We start from the raw sequence: 18,092 nt of genomic DNA, 5'->3' as shown, positions 1-18,092 counted from the left end.
GAGTCTAGCTTATTGGTTTCTTGGGAGGATCTGATTTCCTTACGTTGCAGCGCAGTACTCTTTCTGCCAGTGGTGTGACCCGGACGGTCTAATGTTGCAGCCCGCCTCTCGCGAGGCCGTAATGAAATGTTTGGAAGAATGGTTTGAAGCAGCCAGGGCAATGACCACTTCCACTGACTGCATTTGTCCAGGAGCTCTCAATTTGAGCTGGTCTACCTGAACTACTGCAGCCGTGTACCACCGCCTGCGGTTCCGGCTACCAACATCTACGTAGTATACACCGTATACGCCGGCTGGACACGTGTCACCACTCTTCTTTGCTCTCGTGTTCTTCTCTATTAATTTCGTGGGGGAGAGGTTGCGCTAGTGTGGTACGACGCCACAGTCCAGGAAGCCGCACTCTCTCCTGTATATGCACGTCATGTTGAATATGTGGCCTCTCAACCAGTGCTTCACCAGAGCATTCCAAACATTTCCTGAGAAGCGAACAAAGGGAACACCGCTGAACGCACTCCGACCGAAAACGACCTTCGAAGGAGCTGCCCCATCCAAAAGCTCCCACCTGATCACAAACTTGTGCGGGAAGTACTCGACCCAAGAGACCATTCTCGACCCCCACAATGCTCGCGCCAACAGCGTCAGCTACTGGTATCCTACAGCATCCCTGAATGCCACTCATTTTAAACGGCAGGCCAGGCGAACATGCAGATGATTGGTTGGAACAGCACTGGGGAGCAGTCCTTTTGGAACAACTGGAACGATACTATGAACCTTCAGACCAATCTCTTCGCACTTCATGGCGCTGCTCGTACGTGGTACTAGAATACGAAATCTTCTGAAGAGGTGGACCACATTTCAAAATAAGATTTTAATGAGTTTTTCCAGCCTCCTGTACAAGGAAAGGGCTCAGCAAGTGCTCCAGGTTAGTATCCAGCACCACAAGACAGTGACACAGTATGTAGAAGAAACGCCGCGTCTCTTTTGTCGTGCAGACTCCGAAATGGCAGAAGCAGTGAACCATTTAGTGACGGTTTTCAAAGAGCAACTTTTTACTGACTCGGGATTGATTCCCTGACGCCCGTCGCTGAATTCTGCCGGGAAGCAGGTACTATGCAGAAATGCACACTTTGGTTTATTTCGGCCGGTTGAACAACATGACGAATAAGGTTGTCAGCAAACTCCACCGACTCTACGACACACTGGACCGGCTCTGGGAAGCGAAATACTTCTCTTGAACGGGCGTGAAAGCAGCTACTGGCAAATTGAAATCAACGAAAGACACCGTCACAATACCGCATTCATCACACTGGACGGCCTCTTCCAGTGCATGCGGATATTATTTCAACACTGTTCCGTGCCAGCAGCGTTCCAAACAGGTATCTGATGCAGTGCTGACAGGGTTGAAGTATCTTTGGCTGCATAGAAAGCATAGGTGGCGTCCTCCTCTTTGCTTTGAACTTTCATTACTACCTCAAAAGGCTTCGACGCATGTTTGACGCAATCAAGCCGGGCTAACTTCGCCAGCAGAGCAGTGCGTATTCGCTCATGAAGATTTGTTGCTTTATGCTAGATCGTAAGCAAGAACATAGTACGTCCAGACCCACAGAAAACAGCTGCTATCGCAATGTTTCCGCCACGAGCCGATAAGAAAGCTATGAGCAGATTATTTGGACTGCGCGCATATAGCGAAGGTTTATAGAGAATCTTTCACACATTGCCGACCGTCAGGCCCAAATGTCAAAACCAGATGTGTTATTCAAATTGGAAGCACCGCAACCATGAACGTTTAAGGAAGTTCAATGCCGTTTACAGTCCCCTGCGGTCCTCTGGCATATTTATGGTGGCACCGAGACAGAAATCCATACCTACCGACGCGAATAGCGTTGCGCTCAGCGCCATGCTCATTAAGAAGTGCGCCGGACTGAAAAAAAAAATGACCGGCAATGTTCTGTAAGCGCATGAGTTGAATGTGCAAGGAATCAGTTGATTACACTAACTACTTCTTGGTTGTTTTATAAACTATTGCACACACGCTTTCATGGCCATTACAGATACCCTGTACCCATTGTTAACTTCTGCTGAACCACTGCCACCACCGTCTTGTTCATAGCCCATCATTATTCGTGCTTTGTTTCTTATTCGGAACAATCGCCTGTTCAAGTTTGTTCACGTCAAGCCAAGGCATCGGTCATTGTACCTGGCCTATTTACCCATTTGGCCTGTAGTGGGTGAAGTCAGGCTGCTGCTGATGATGATAATGATATTACACGAAGTCGATGCGGCTGTGTGAGGCATGGAGGTTTAATAGGTGAGTGTTCGGTAGCTTTCCATGATGTCAACAAAGGCCTAGTTTCTATAGATCATCGACATTTTGCTCGATTACGCCACCCAATATGACATCGCGGAAACGTCCGCCGCCACCGCTGCTGCACTACCGCACAGACTACGCTCATCTCTAGTCATCAAGAAATGCGGCACTCGCCGTACGAGAAAGACGAAGACGGTATTTCGAACGTTTTTTTTTTTTGTTCGCCGTCGAGGATCAATGTGCCCTGGGCCGAGGTAATGCTGCGGATATAGCCGCCAGTCATATGTATCGTACAGACCTCCCACCTCTGCCTGCGGGTAAGCGCGTCTTCAATTCTGTGCTTCACCACGCGGATCTTGCTCGACATCCCCACCGTGCTCAAGGCTCTCGAGACTGTGCGCTGTGCTATCGACTTCTATGATATTAGTTCCTTCGGACAGTTTGAAATCTCTCATGTATATATGATTACCTACAGGCAAGATCGTCAAGGTGAAAGTTCTTTGGCTTCCAGAAAATCGGGATGATGCGAAATCTTGTGTCGCTTTTTAATTCCCGGAATGCCACCCTAGTGTCTGTCGTGCCACAAAGTGAGTCATATCCGTCGTCAATGCCTTTCTTCAAGTGGTGATGATTGCGGACGTTTTGGTCATCTACTGAGTACTGCGTCGTTTCGTATACGGACTAGCTGCCGGGAGGCTTCCATTCGTCATCCGGCGGATATCCTGTTCGGGTAATGATAAGGGCATTTCCTTGAATCATCAGTCATCACGTTTTCAAAATGTTTGCGAGAAATGTCGCGGAGTAGACTAATTTTTTTGTTAGATGACGTCTGCAACATGATCTGCTGATTTTCATAATTCAGAATAGAACCACTCCATCCAGAGTCACAATCGAAGTAAATAATACTGTTTAACGTGCAAGAACCATTGGCTCGAAAAGGAGGGTCTGTGATTTGGAGTACATTAGCTCGCGGAAAATGTTCGTCCTCTGAATATATGCTCACTGCTTTGTTATAGCGTTTCAGTAGCCTGATCTGTGTTTCTATCATGCTTCTTCTTAGGCATATTCGCCATGAGGGCGTATGATGCTATGCAGATTTCACCCGTAAAAATTTCAGCGATGGGCCACGTAACCATGGCATCGAAAATAGCTTTAGTCATTTCTTCACATTTAAATCGGAGAAAATGTAATTTAAGTCTTGGGAATATTTTTCACGCGGGATGAGCAAGTGATTTTCTGTTGCTTGCCAAAAAACGCCAAGGACATTTGCCGCAATCTGACCAGTGACCATTATACCCTTGTTAAGGTCTAAGGAAATTCTCGGGGTTTTCTGACAAAAGTCTATTGGACATGAAAGTGCTTCATAAAGAACATGTGAGGGATGAACACGGTGTATTTCCTCATTTCCTAAGGATATCCGAAATGTCTTTCAAGGTTTCCCACAGAAATCTCTTGGATGCCAGTGTTGTCACTGGGAAGTAACTGGAAGGCAAGGTCTGTCCACCAACAGCAGCGTTCAAATGTGGTTTGTCCTCTTTCTGTGTGCAAAATTGCATCCCTATGAAGCATTTTGCCCTTAACAAGATTGCGTACCTCCTCGTTGTTCTTAACAGCTTAAGAAAAGAAATTATGCAGGCTTCGCGTGACGGACCAACAGCTGAACACCTCAGGTTTACCTGCACCCTACATTACAAGAAAGATCAAAACTACTGGCCGTGGTTGTCTGCCGAAGTCGTATGGATCCTCGAAAAATGCTATGAGTCAGAACAGGGAAAGACGGCACCTGATCAAGCCAGCTGGACTACTGAAGCTCATTCGATCCCCGAACAAGCCCTTTCAACACATGCGAATGGTTCTTCATGGCAGCTTCTCAACGTCAACATCATACAAGAAGTGGAGCATTGTGTCGACCGACTACTTCACCCGTTACGTCGAAGCAAAAGCCCTTCCGAGTCCGACTGGTTCTGCAGCGGAAGTGGCAAAATATTAGACAGTTTTAGTTTCACGTACGTAGAGGCTTCACGTACGTAGAGCGCTTACGGGTCACCAGTGCGCATGCGCAGAACGTGAAGCGTTTGCGTGGGTCTCACGGACGCACGTGAGATTCGGATCTTTGCGATGCGGTCTTTGCGTTGCTTGCGTACGTAGCGTTGCCAAACATGGCGGCGCCCTGCCTGCCCGCTTCACAGCGATAACAGCTTCGCCGCTAACCTCTCGATGGGATATCGTGTTCAAAACTGTTGTATTCGCCTTCAATTTGGCCATTCTAACACTCGCATAAAGTTTCAAGCGACAAATAACTTTTGTTTTTCTGATAGAAAGGCGAATTTTAAGCTGTTAAGCCTGACGAAGTAGCGTTGGTCGTCGTCATAGCAATGGTCTCGCGAGATCACGCGAAGCTCAGAACCCTGCGGGATCTCGCGATATCTGGAACTGAGAGAGCCCCAAACAAGCCAAACATAGCCAAGCCTAGCTGCATGGTCAAACCGCGGCGCCAAAACAAATCGGCAGCCAAAACGTGGGCAGAGATGAGTGGGGCAGCTCCGCGCCTTCGTTTTTCTAAAAGCGATGACTTGGATCTGTTGCGCGATGTGAGAGAGTGCAACCCCTTCGAGGACGGCATGCGATATGCAGGGCGATGGAATGAGATCGCTCTGCGCCTGTCACAGGCGAGAAATAAAGTTTTCACCGCCCGCACTGTGCGGGACCGCACGGACCTGCTGCTTGCGCAGTATGGAGAAATGGACCGACGAAGCCTCCGCAGGTAAGTTACTTTGTCATTTCGCTTTAGTGCACAGGGCTATATAACGACAGGAAATGCCAGTACAAACGTTTCTTTTCATTCACATCTTAGGTCCGGAACCGAGGAGGAATACTCTGAACAGGACCAGCTCCTCGAGGAAATCCTCACAATCGCCAGAGAGAACGGCTACAAGATCAGAGTGCATAAAAAAGCGATAGTAAGCTCTGGGGGCCGAAGCGCATCCACGGGCACGAAACCTTCAGCGGCATCTGCGAGGAATTCAGCAGCGGAGGCGCACACAGCAGGAAGCGTCCTCAGCACTGCTGGCTTGCGCGCCGAATGTAAGTCTGTCATTTTTCCCTCGACGTTTTTGCGTTAAACGCACCTGCTTTTATTGGTACCACTGCAGCTGCTGACGGAACCACGGCGTCCCAGGTGTTTGCCGAAATCATAAGTGGAAATAACGATCACGACTCCGTCCCGGAGGCACCTCAGCAGTCACTGCTCGGAGCGGACTACGTTCTAGCTGAGCTCGACGTGGACGACGGTTTGCCCGCGTCCAGCCCAACGCCTTCGCCGGGAAGCATTGCTCGTCAGGCAGTGGAGGACGATTTGAACACGTCGCGGTCAGCTAGGAGCGAGCCCATACGCAAACCCAGTAAGTCTCTTTCCCGGGTAGCCGGCAATTTTCTCAAAGGCAAACATGAGGGCAACTTGTGAATTGGTCTAGTTTAACATAACAGCGCATTATGAAGTAATAGTCATTAAGCACCTCAACTGCTATGTATTTTTGGTAATGGAAGATGGCATGTGTAGTCAACCATGACTTTCAACCTTGTGCACAGCTATCCACCCCCAACGTAACTTAGGGCATCTCACTTATGTTTATGTTCAGAGACCACATTTTCAATAAATTATGCTTAAGTATAGAATGTGCCTAATTTCATTCTATATTGCTCTTACCTTACTGAAAGCAGAAATGTATGTAACGAGCAGTTTATTATGTTTGTGCAGCATTAATGTTTGTGTCAACCAATGCACACACATTTCATGCTATGTGCTCTCATTTGTTTTTCACTGCATGTATGGGAAACTAAGCAACAGTACTTGTGTTTAACTAAGAAATGAATACAGCTGGCAGAAATTCACCTTAAGGAAATCCAATCTGTGCAGTGAATTTTGTGCCTCATAACTAAGCCTGTGGCTTTTTCTAACACTGCTGCACCTTACAGGGAAAAGGACTGAAGCTGCACAGCAAGAGCAAACAGATTATGAATTCATAGAAAAAAGAATGCGACATGATGAATTCATTAAAGAAAGGCACTTCCTGATAGAATCTAGGCGTATTGCACTAGAAGAAGACCGTCTCGCCTGGGAGAAGGAGAAAACCCTAAAAGAACTGGAACTCAAGGAAAACGAAATGAAGCTGAACACCCAAGACAAGACAGAAGAAAGGCGGCTACGTGCAGAAGAGCGTGCCGAGGAAAGGCGTGAGAGGGCAGAAGAGCGTCGCATGGCTGCAGCCCAACAGGCAACTTTTTTCGGCCTGATGGAAAATCTGCTGAACAAGATGGGCACACTTCAAAATATGATGAAAAAGGATAGATAAAAAGGCTGAGGGTCATGTTTTTAACACAAATTAATGCTGTCTTCAAACACTGATGCAGGTTAAGGTCCAAGCACAGCCTTTAGAGAGACTGTAACACTTCCAAGCCCTTCAAATTAGTTACAGGAACATGACTATTTGCATTACTGTAGTCTAAAGTATACACAGTGCAACTGTAAGTTTGGTTATTAATGCGAAGTAGTGGAGCAAAAGTATAATGTAGTAAGTTTTGCGTATTTCAATATTACAACACACTTTATAATCGGTAATTATATCATTTGTTGTACTAAGCTGGTTATTGCAAGCAAAATTACATTTTTCAGTGCTCTCTGACGAACAGAGTAATGGGAAATGAGAGTACAATAGCACCTACCATGGAAAATTAATGAACTGCAGAAAATCAACAAAGTTCAGGTGCATCAAAATAACATATTTAAAAAAATGCGATTCAGACCACTACGTCATTATATTATACAGCAGCAAGCAGCCAGATACATTAACAAGAAGTTCGGTTTGATCCACATGTCATGGTAAAATAACTTGCACAAACAAGCACTAGTTGTCAAGTGCTACAAATGCAAATATTTATTCCAAGGAAAATTATGCGCGTGGCACAGAATGTGGCCTGTGGTACGCAATCAGGCTAGGGGGATCAACTCCGAAGTACTGCGACACCTGACTGCCATACATGCATGTATGGCAGTTTGTGAGCATAGTGGCAGCCTTGTACATTTGGGCAACTTGTTGGCGGAGAAGCTTTTGATTTTTTTTAAAGTCCAAAAATGCAAATTCAGCCACCACCTTTCCAAAACCCCATTCAACACACTGGCGAACGCGACTCATGCTAAAGTTGAATGCCAGCTGTGTGGCTGTCAAGGAGGAGCCGCCATAGGGCTTCATTAGGAGTCTCTTCAACGGGTATGCAGGATCGCCATATATGACAAAGTCATGTTGTCCCACCAGCCTCTCCAATTTTGCATACAGGACACTGCTCTCGAGTATGCCTGCAATAAAAAAAGAGAATTGAGTTGAGTCACGTAATGACAAAGCTACGCCAGCTGTGTTAACTAGTGCATCAGTAGTGTTGTGTACATTTAATGTAAGTCACTTTTCTGCAAGTGCTCAATGAATCTGTTTAAAAGTATGTTCAGTTGTTTACTTTAAAGGTACAGCGAAAGCACTTTCAGACACACAAAAGTAGAACAGAAGATGGAAAGCTCCGCCACCAGAGCTGCCTCTGTCTGTGCTTTCCTTTCTACACAATTATTACATGTGCGGTGTATTCATAATGTGACGGAAATAAGCACTGCCCATGTCTCTCCATGACACACTAAATGTCATTTACGAGTCTGAATCATTAAAGCTGTGATATTTATTATGACTCAATAGATTTTTCTTATAGCAGAGACAACACAACCAACCTGCGTCATGCCGCCTTCCCGGGTATGGACCATCCAGTTGGCATACAATGCCATTCGGGCACATGAAGGATTGATATTTTATGCAGTGCACCCGCTTGTGGCCAGAAAAGTAGTCCCGCTGGTTCCTTTTTGGCCTGCATATGCGGCGTGCGGTTCCATCAATGAACCCCCAGCAATTGGGCAGTGCTGCACCACGACTGAGGACGGCCTGCAACATGACACAAGACACACACTCAAACTCAGCTTTTGGTTGGCCGTAAAATAGGAGCATCATTTTCTTTTAGGAAAGCTCCGTCAACACAAAACCTTGTATTATAGATGACACCCTAACACAATATACACATTAATAACAAGTAAAAGCTCATAATAATGCAAACAAGCAATGATAACATATAAAACAGTTGACACGGCTACATTTATGTGAAACTTGCTGAGGTAAAATGTTGAGATGAGAAAACAGTTTTGAAGTGTAGGTGAATTGTACATTACAGACAACTGCTGTGTACGCCTCATGTCTCAAGTTCAGAAATTTTTCTAAGAAATGCAACACCACGCAGTGTGTTACTGTTTAATGTATATTTTGCCCTGACACATGTCGACCGCAGTTTGCAAAACTTGAGTCTTGCATTTGGAAGTTTTCCATTCCCACATACCGCTGCCATCTGAGATGTCTCGCATTTAAGCAAAAAATAAAGACGGAATATCCTACAGTGTAAAAAAATGTTGGGCCTTGTGGCTTTGTGCAGCACTCTCGCAAAAATTCAGGGGGCACTTTGGGTCTCTAAAGTGCTGCAAGGCGAAAGCGTTCCCTGGCGCAGTGTTTTTTTTATTTTTTATAGTTTCCCGTTTTATATTTTATTATTTTTGTTATTTTTTATTTTTTTTTTAGTTTCTCACTTTATTGCTGCTTTTATTTTTTATTTTATTTTCTTATTTTTATTCCTTTTATTTTATTTATGAAACCCATGCATTCACTAGATGCGCCTTTATTCAAGCTCAAACCTTGAGCATTCGTGGCGAAGTGGTAGCGTCTCCGCTTCAAATGCCGAATGCCCTGGTTCGATTCCCAGCCTCGACGCAGTTCGTTTTTAAGTAGTGATGCGCGAAGCGCGGACAAATCTGCCGACACGCTTTAACCTTAAAAGTGATATAAGAAAGTTCACTTACACTTGCAAACTCTCCAAGGCTGGCAGGCGACAACCAGGCATGATTGTTGCAATCATTCAGTAAATGACTAAAACCATTTGCGATGTGAGAGATCACCTGCGAGGCCACGCTCGACATCACGGATGAGTGCCTGCCATATATGGTCTCGAGGTCACACCACCTGTTGGGGTAGGCAAGGCGTCGAAGCGTGAAGCACAAAGCTTCCCGACCAGGCACGGTCACGTTTTGCGCGCACTTCACAGTCTCCGGCACGAGGAGTGCACGAAAGAGTTCATCGAAGTCCACCTTCTGAAACCTGAACTGCTGTTTGAAAAGTGTGGGCTCTATATTTGAAATGTCGAGCAGTCCATGGCGCGACCGGTAGCGAACCAGCTCCGACTCTCTGCTGCGCCTCAAGTTGTATTCTAATGCTGAATTCCAATGGCAAATCGAGACCGCTCCGTCGGATCGCGTACGGAGCGCGTCGGAGCGCGTAGATTTGCCACCTCCCAGTTTGCGATTGGAATGCCAGTGATCCCTCGGGAGCGCGACGCCAGCGCCGCAGCGGCGACCGCGGAAACTAGGCGCGCCGCCGGAGCGGACGCCCTGCAAGCTTCGTGTTCTAGTGCGATAGGAGTTGTGCGAGGCGGCGTGATCTCTGCGTTGTTGACAGACGCCGTCTCGGCGAAACAAAAAGGAGGTAGTACGAAGGCCGTAATGTAAAACCAAAACCAAAGCGTATGTACAGGATGGTCCACTCTCCGTGAACACGCGAGTATGCGGCCGCGGTCTTCGGAGAGCCGGTGAGCCTGTCCCTACCGTTCACGAAGGAAGTGGCGGACGACGCGCAGACAAGTTGCTCGCTGCTCGATTTTCCAGCCTTGCGACTGCGAGACGCAAGCCGCTGAACCAATCAGCGAGACAGTCGAGCTTTCGGCAACGACGCCGCCCGCGGACACGCCGAGCGACGAACTGCGCGGCCCCCCGGCCAACGTTTCTCCCTGGCTGCCGTAGTCGTCGCTAAGCCTAACTGTTTTTCATCGATGCTGCAGCTGAGGGCGCTTCGGAATTGGCCAGCGCTGTAGTAAAAGTGCTACTCGCGTCACCGTTTTACTGTGTTCCTCGTCTCATAATAAAATAAAGACATGATCGATTTCTGCGACGCCTCCAACAGCGGAGCTAGCAGACAGCAGGCCAGCCGCACTGGGCATCAGGAAGAAATTTGCTTCTATCGCAGTTATCACTTCTACCAGCGACTCGGTATTGGCCAACGATCCTCAAAAATGATTCATTTTTTACATTCCTCTACTCCAGGGCTTGTTATGAACGCGAACAAAGAATATTAGCGCATTTTTCTGACGCCGGCGGCAGGCATATACAGGCCGGCAGCTTCACACTCGCTGTCCGTTTCAGACCAATCTTCACTGCTGGACTCTGAGCTTTCAGTGCCCGAGTCGGAACTGTCACTTCCATGAAGCAAAATTAGTGCCGCACGGCTCGAAGCAAGATCATTGCCGTCCACGGTTGACTGGAAAGTGCCCGGCTCGCCCGGCTCACCACGTAGCGACGACAGGAACGAAGCGGCTGCTGCCGGTCTTGACAGGAAGCAGACGCGGCGGAAAAGAAAACGTCACGCGAGGTTCCGGTCAAATCCGCCGATTTCGGCAGATCAAGAATCGCTGCTCCACGGAGCGATCCGGGATTTACGCCTGATCCCGATCTGCCATTGGAACATACAACTCGCGCTCCCATTTTACCATTGGAATACGACTGATCCAAACCGAGCAGAAAAACTTGATCCCGATCTGCCATTGGAATTCACCATAAGTCGTCGAGTGAGCCGTACAAAAGCTGCCGCTGCGCCCTTGTCATCAGGAGGTTGTCAATGTCCTTCCAAGACAGAGACGACAGAAGATAAGGATCAGATAAGACACTTCGTGGCATTGCGAACTGATTGCGAAGCTCCGAGCGGTCCACGAGCAGAATCTACGTGCTTTGCGCGAAAATGCAGCCGGACTTGCTTGGCTTGTCTTGGATGACTTTGGCTACATTAGTGTCTCTGCCTGTTAGTAGATGGCGCTAGATGGCGTGCATCGCGTACGTGTAACTATAAGGGTTTCAAACGACCTGCGCGTTGGCTACGTAGACTTCTAACGTTTGCGTACGTGAAGCTTCTACGTACGTGAAACTAGAACTGTCTATTTCCTCGAACAGACCCTTTTTCCGCAGGACGCCCCAAAATTCTCATCATGATTAGGAAAATGCATTTACTGCGGAGCTTACCCACGCTATTCTCAACTCCAGGATAGACAACCGTCGAAGTACTGAATGCCATGTGTTGATCGACTTAATTTTTTAGCGTGTTTTAAAACCATCGCTGTCATCCTCGCCATGAGTGCCGACGCCGAAGACAAGACCTGGGTGCAATCCTCCCTTACGTCGTCTTTGCGTACTACACCGCTGTGAAGGATACCACCCAGGTGACTTAGGTTAGGATCGCTCACTGCAGGGAAGCAATCACCACGCTCGTCGCCATGCTCCCAAGCTTCAACATTTTCGTCGCCGCCTATCATCAGCGCGCAGAACCCCGATGGCTTGCCCGGCTACGGGTCAAAGACCACGCAGCAGACCTACGCTACACCCTACGAAGACGCAAGGCGTAATACAAGCCTGGAGCCGAAATTTGAGTATGGGCCCATTCGCAGCCGCCGACTGAGTGAAAAACACTGCGCAACTAATTCGGATCCTACAAAGTTCTTCGTGGATTTGCTTTATTGGCCTATGAAGCCAATCCTGATGGCATGGCAGTACCCCGGCGGCGCCTCGCGCGACAAGAAGTTGTCCGTGTCTTGCACCTAAAGCCGCATTTCGCGCATTTCGGTGGAGATAAAACACAAAGCGCCCATGTTATGCGTTATGTCAGTATACGTTAAAGTACCAAAGGTGGCAGAAATTTATTCCGACGTTTCCAATATACCGCCCCTCATATATGGTACGAATGAAAATACCCCATATCGCGGCGGCTAGAATTTATTTGGAGGAGAAATTCTAGAGGGCCGTGTACTGTGCGATGTCAGTGCACGTTAAAGAACCCCAGGTGGTCGAAATTTCCGGAGCCCTCCACTACGGCGTCTGCATAGCCTTAGTCGCTTTGGGACGTTAAACCCCATAAACCAAACCAAACCAAAATACCCCATATTTCTTCAAAATTTCCATACTTACAACAACATTTGAAAGAGACTATAGATACGAGGGGCATTAGTTGCCCTGATTCTCATGGAAGACTCCTCGTGCTTTAGTTGTGGCCGCGTGTAAAGATTTATTAAGGAGGCTTTGTAGGAAACACTGCAGAAAACTTTGTACAGTGCGCATGAGGGGTAGCATAAAGTTCTAACTATTGCAAGAGAATACCAGAATTGCATATTAGTTTTAAGAAGTGTTAAAAAGCGGGGTTTAGAGGTTGCATGGAGAGTTTAAAATATTAAAACGGAAGGATTGTTGAAGCACTATCTAGTCTTAAAATTCGAACCTAGGCACTGCTAACTTTCCAGGGAGCGTCTGCAAAAACTCATGCTAAACACGGTGAGGGATTGACTCTCTGGTGTCATCATGCTTAGTGTCTGCAAAAATACCAGCGCAAATTACTGTTGTTCTTCATTCCGCGTTTCTTATTGATCAGTCGTCGCCAGCATTCAGTGGTTTCGGAGGACGCAACGAGAACGCAGTGGAGATAGTTATGATTAGGCAGCAGGTTAGACGTGATTCAAGATATCTATCCGGGTTTTAAACACTCCCTTGAACTCTGGCTCCAGTGTTTAGATTGACCGCAGCCGAGAACGATCACCATTCTTGACATCAATAGCCGCCAGGAGCACCCGTAGCTATCACGGCCAACAAGATCGGTTATCTTTTAGCACATGTCTGCCCCGAAAGGAATCAGTTCGACTGGCATGTGAGCAAGTCTCTCGGTTTTCCAGAGTATTGTTGATTTTCGTCGTTGCACCTGTTTGACAATATCATTGGTCCATGAAAGCATCTATCCAAAATAGCTGCTGCAAAAGAGCACATGAAATTGTAAAATTATCAAGCAGAATTCTCGCTACTTTAATCAGACTTTGTGAATACATAAAAATTCCTTCACGTTTTGCTTAAAGGAACTTTTCTGATTGAGTTTTGGTTTTTGCTTATTTATTTATTTTTAAGCCTACAGCTTTTTAGGGCCATAGCAGGTGCTGGAGAAAGAATTGCCGTACTAGGGAATGTGTCTTTGCGCGTTACTTGTCCGTGTGTGTTCTTTTTCGTTATTCTTTCTTAGAGTTGCTGTGTGGGTGACAGGTGTTGGGGAAAGAATTTAAGTGTCCTGTCACCCACACAGCAACTCTAAGAAAGAATAACGAAAAAGAACACACACGGACAAATAACGCGCACAGACACATTCCCGTAGTACGGCATCAAGGTAGCTAAAATAGACCAAAAAGCATACTATACTCTGTAGCAGCTCGTTTTGCTTGAGTAACTAACTTTTTAACATTCCTACTCCAAGGCGCCTCAAACTCTGACTCCATAAATCATCTATTCACCACTTCGCGGCTAAGGAGTTGTTAGAAATATTTAAATAAAATTATAAAATAAATTACCGCGGCCATGTTTCCTGCATTAGAGTTTACCGCCGCCGTGGTGGCTCAGTGGCTATGGTGCTCGGCTGCTGACCCGAAAGACGCGGGTTCGATCCCGGCCGCGGCGGCTGGAATTTCTTTGGAGGAGAAATTCTAGAGGCCCGTGTACTGTGCGATGTCAGTGCACGTTAAAGAACCCCAGGTGGTCGAAATTTCCGGAGCCCTTCACTACGGCGTCTCTCATAGCCTCAGTCGCTTTGGGACGTTAAACCCCATAGACTAACTAGACTGACTGCATTAGAGTTTACCGACTTTATATGAAGAATTGGTCTTTTCGGAAGCTTCATTGGCTTACATATTATGAGCAGTCAGTACTTATATTGTAAATGCATTTTATGCAAAATTATTCATTTTTGGTTGCTCAAATGCATTTGGCGATTATGAACCACGAATAAGGAGAATTCAATGAAAAGGAGAACTGGAGCACGAAAATATTTTTCATTTTTCACTCGCAGTAAAGGCCCTGAGCGTTGTGCTCTAGCATCCAAAGTGCGGTTTAAAATGAAATCTATTTTACAGAAGAAAAGATTGACATTCACGAGTGACATGCCTCGAATATAGCCACTCGGTACAGGAACAACAGGTCATTCTGCATTTGTATATTGCATACCCAGACGTGGTGGTTATTTCCAGCTTGGACGAACTTACAGAATTCAGGGTTTTAGGCGGAGTTGTTCTGCACAACTCGATAGTGCTTCCGCCGGCGATTCCGTAACCGGCGTATGGAACTGCGACACCTGCAGTGAAAGGATGACAGCCTTGTCTTACCCATTACACTCTATAGAATAATCGCCGATTAGAGGAGTAACAATAGAGAACAAAATAAAATATATTTACAGATGATTGGTGCATGTTTGCAACTTGTCACGGATACGCTTGTAACGCAAGAGTGCTGGAGTTATTTTTTTATATTTCCAAAACGCTCGCTCGAGTCGCTGATGATTAGAAGACTCGTATTCCTCCTATTTGTCCCATGGTGCCATCAGTATTGAGGGAAAAATTTAACGGTTAAAGCAATCCGCATTACGTGCCAACAGGAATAGTTATTCTAATGCTAGAGCTTCGTTCGGTAAACCGATGTAAAAAAAAAAATTCTCTGGCGTCGGCGTTGGTGACAATTTAAGCCTCTGCGCCAGAGCGGCTGGAGCAACCTGCCGCTCCGGCAACGTAGGTGTTCCACTTTTGTAACATGACCTTGCAGCGTCATCAAAAACTGCCCTCTGAGGCGTTAAAAAGCTGACCACTGTTGCACATGGCAGTTTAAAAATTATTGATCGCGAGGGTTGCACGGGAAGAGCAACGTGCGCCGCACAAGCCCACCAGTGGCAACACCTGCCATTCCAGGGCAGTGGCGCATCGCTTAACTGCTGCAGTAGTGCGGCGGGAGCTTCCCGAGCAACCAGTTAGCCACCTGCCACTGTGGACAGGGTGCTCACAATGCGGTGAGCAGGTTGCGATGACGCCACAAGGTAACGTGACCTAAGTGGCCCACCTGTCGTCCAGGTTGCTGCTCTGGGGGTTTTCCATCGATTTTTCGCTCATGGTCAACGACGCTGACGACGGATTTTCTACGACACGAGCTCCGTAGCGCTATCCCGTTAAGAAAGCACATAGCGGCAATGTCGTTTGTATATCACCGTGCATTCAGCTCCTACCTACAAGCACAACAATTTTAACACTTTCCATTGCTGCAAGCAACATGTGCGAATCCAATATTCTTCTGCTTTGACTAGCTCATTTTATCTTGAAGTACCGTTGCCTCCATGCAAGCGAACATCGACTCCTTCGCAAGCTTCCTTTAAATGTAACTCTGGAGAAAGAAATACAACAAGAAAAATCCTATAAAGGGGCAAGTAGGCAGGCCACAGATATTTAGATACTGGTATCGGGTGTCGTGGAGTTCCTAAATAAGTAGAAAAAAAAAACAGAAACATTATTCCGTCGTGACAAACTGAATTCAGCGCTCGCCGAGCCTCAAGATTGTAAGCGTAGGGAATGCTGTCCTCGCCTTTCTAGCACGCCTCACATTCTCGACAGATTACACCGCCAGGATTTACACCAGGCTAAAGAAAGACGAAGTGTTCTGCATGGTACCAGGTGTTAAAGTAGAAGAAGACATTTGGCCTTACTGAGATCCACGTAGATAGTTAAAGGTGTAGAAGCCTGTATAATGCTTGTCAGCTGCCTTTAGGAGTTGTATGGGGAAGCGGTAATTCAGCTTGCCCTTAAAACTACGCGTCGGTCCTATATCAATGTTGGAAGAGTCAAGCATATGCACATTTCTGAACCTATGCTTGTATGACCCCTTTGGCTCGGTTTCGGCAGACTGAATGTAGGAATGGGACTAGGAAAATGTAATGAAACTCAAACAAACTTGGCGCCTCTGCAGTGACAAGAAAAGTTTGAGGCAGCACTAAAGAAAATGAAAAAAAAAAGGAGCGGTGTAATTCGTGCTACGCCTTGTATACACTAGGAGGAATCCATTTGTCCTTACCCATGTTTTGCTGTCATTCGCGATCATACTGTCGCCGACGGCAACAGACTGTTCGCGCCACAGCACCACATTTAGAGACTGAAATTTTCAGAGGTAATTTAAAATGGTCGTTCCTTTTCGAGCGCGAGTGACAGACATTTGCGTCAGCAGTAGGCACGTGTGATTGGATTCCACGCGGCAGCCTCGGGCGCACCTCGATTCCAGTGAGTCCACACCTTGCCTGCACATGGTGCAATCTGACGTGCTCACAGCACTTCTTGGCCGCAGTGCAGTAAGGCACCTTTGTGCAGATCCTGAAATCTCGTCCCGACTGCCGCTGCCTAGTGCTTCAAAAGTCCGCTTTGTGGTGCCTTGTATATTTCCCTTCGCAACATAGCAGCAATTATAGGTAACCATCTAACAAGCTCGCGTATTTGATTTAGCTCGAACTGAATTTGTCGTGACCTAACACTTAGAAGAAATACGAAATGACAAGTTTTGAATCGCGTTTAAGCAACGCCTTGTGCAGTTATAAAGGTCTTATAGGATGACCTGGGTACACAGGGGATGGACATTCCGACTTAGACTGTTAGGATGAACTAGTCGTTCCTCTTGCTTAATATTTTACACATACAGACAGCGCATTATTGAATTATTGCACGTTAAATGACAGAGATTCACGGTCGCTTTGTTTTTCATTTAGTTTGCTCCCAGTGAAGTTAACCGTTTTGACCGAAAACCTGCTTGAAAATGTTGACATAATTATTTCCTGGAACCTCAATTTATTCATGAGCAGCTGGCGTGTATGGAGTAGGTCTCTAATACGCTACTCAAGTTACTCTAAATTTTTTTTTGAAGATTTTGCCTTGTGCGTACCTTGTGAAGAAAAAATTACCCTATTCAGTCGCATATCATTGCGGCAGCTTCATAGAAAGCGTTTTGATGATTTGCGCTCCTACTAGCCACCTGCAAGTCTATAAAATTGCTCAGAAGAAAAACAGCCTGCATGCAGCAATACCTTTTTCCAGACTTGCATTCTATCTAGCGAATAGTTGTTTTTCTTATTGTGAAAGCGAATGATTAACGTAAGCAGTGGCGGTACCATTGTACCACCAAGACATTTGCATGTGCATCAAAGTGCCACTGAAAATTATGAGATTTGAATACTATAGCTTTCTTAACAGGTTGCACGAGCGCAGAATATTTGGGTGTGTTTTCTACCGCTAAGGCTCAGCTTTGTTTGGGCAGGAGCTCGTCTTTGAAAATCAATTCATGTTCCGCGATTTATGAACGCTTTCTGCAGGAAAAGTTTTTCTCAAAGGAGCCATTATAACATTTCCAGTCAGCTTCTTGTAATGACAGTATACTGAACGCATCGTAAAAAATAAAACTTGCTACGTGGCGTTGAAAACAAAATTAGATTTACTTCCATTGGCTCCACGGAAGCACATCTAGATTTGCTGTAAACAGTCAAAGCCAAGGCTAATATCCCCACAGATGTCAGTCCTGCTAACTTCTCGTAGACACGCTGTGATAAAGAACACTTTGATTTTTTCTTCCCTTGTGGGGTTTCGGAGAAAGAAAAATTACTATTTGAGAAGTTTACATTAAATTAAGAAATGAAAAATTTAATCCAATGCCTTTTGTGTAATATTTGCTTTCAGAAAATATAATAAAAAGCTGCAGTTGTCACCTTCCGTACATTTAAAATTTGCCAGA

The 18,092-nt window shown here is 46.2% G+C and overlaps 1 protein-coding gene across 1 annotated transcript; it reads right to left on the bottom strand.

Moving 5' to 3' along the window:
* Positions 1-7,257: 7,257 nt before the first annotated feature.
* Positions 7,258-11,199, bottom strand: LOC149370192 (uncharacterized). Its single transcript, XM_089577175.1, has 4 exons — positions 11,052-11,199; positions 9,246-9,653; positions 8,079-8,286; positions 7,258-7,661 (listed from the first exon to the last, which is right to left on the bottom strand). The coding sequence occupies exons 1-4, from the start codon at positions 11,166-11,168 to the stop codon at positions 7,258-7,260; spliced, it is 1,137 nt and encodes a 378-aa protein (XP_089433301.1). The 5' UTR covers positions 11,169-11,199.
* Between the last annotated feature and the right edge of the window lie 6,893 nt (positions 11,200-18,092).

Source organism: Amblyomma mixtum, chromosome 1 (assembly GCF_055824585.1).
Source record: "Amblyomma mixtum isolate Tamu chromosome 1, ASM5582458v1, whole genome shotgun sequence".
NCBI lineage: Eukaryota > Metazoa > Arthropoda > Arachnida > Ixodida > Ixodidae > Amblyomma > Amblyomma mixtum.
This window is presented reverse-complemented; position numbering and strand designations above follow the sequence as displayed.

Excerpts from the sequence above, each read along its gene's own strand:
- LOC149370192 (XM_089577175.1), bottom strand. The coding sequence starts at position 11,168 with ATGCCACGAAGTGTCTTATCTGATCCTTATCTTCTGTCGTCTCTGTCT. Across the intron at positions 9,654-11,051 it reads TGTACGGCTCACTCGACGAC|TTAGAATACAACTTGAGGCG; the intron begins TTATGGTGAATT and ends TGGAATTCAGCA. Across the intron at positions 8,287-9,245 it reads GCCTTGGAGAGTTTGCAAGT|GCCGTCCTCAGTCGTGGTGC; the intron begins GTAAGTGAACTT and ends GTCATGTTGCAG.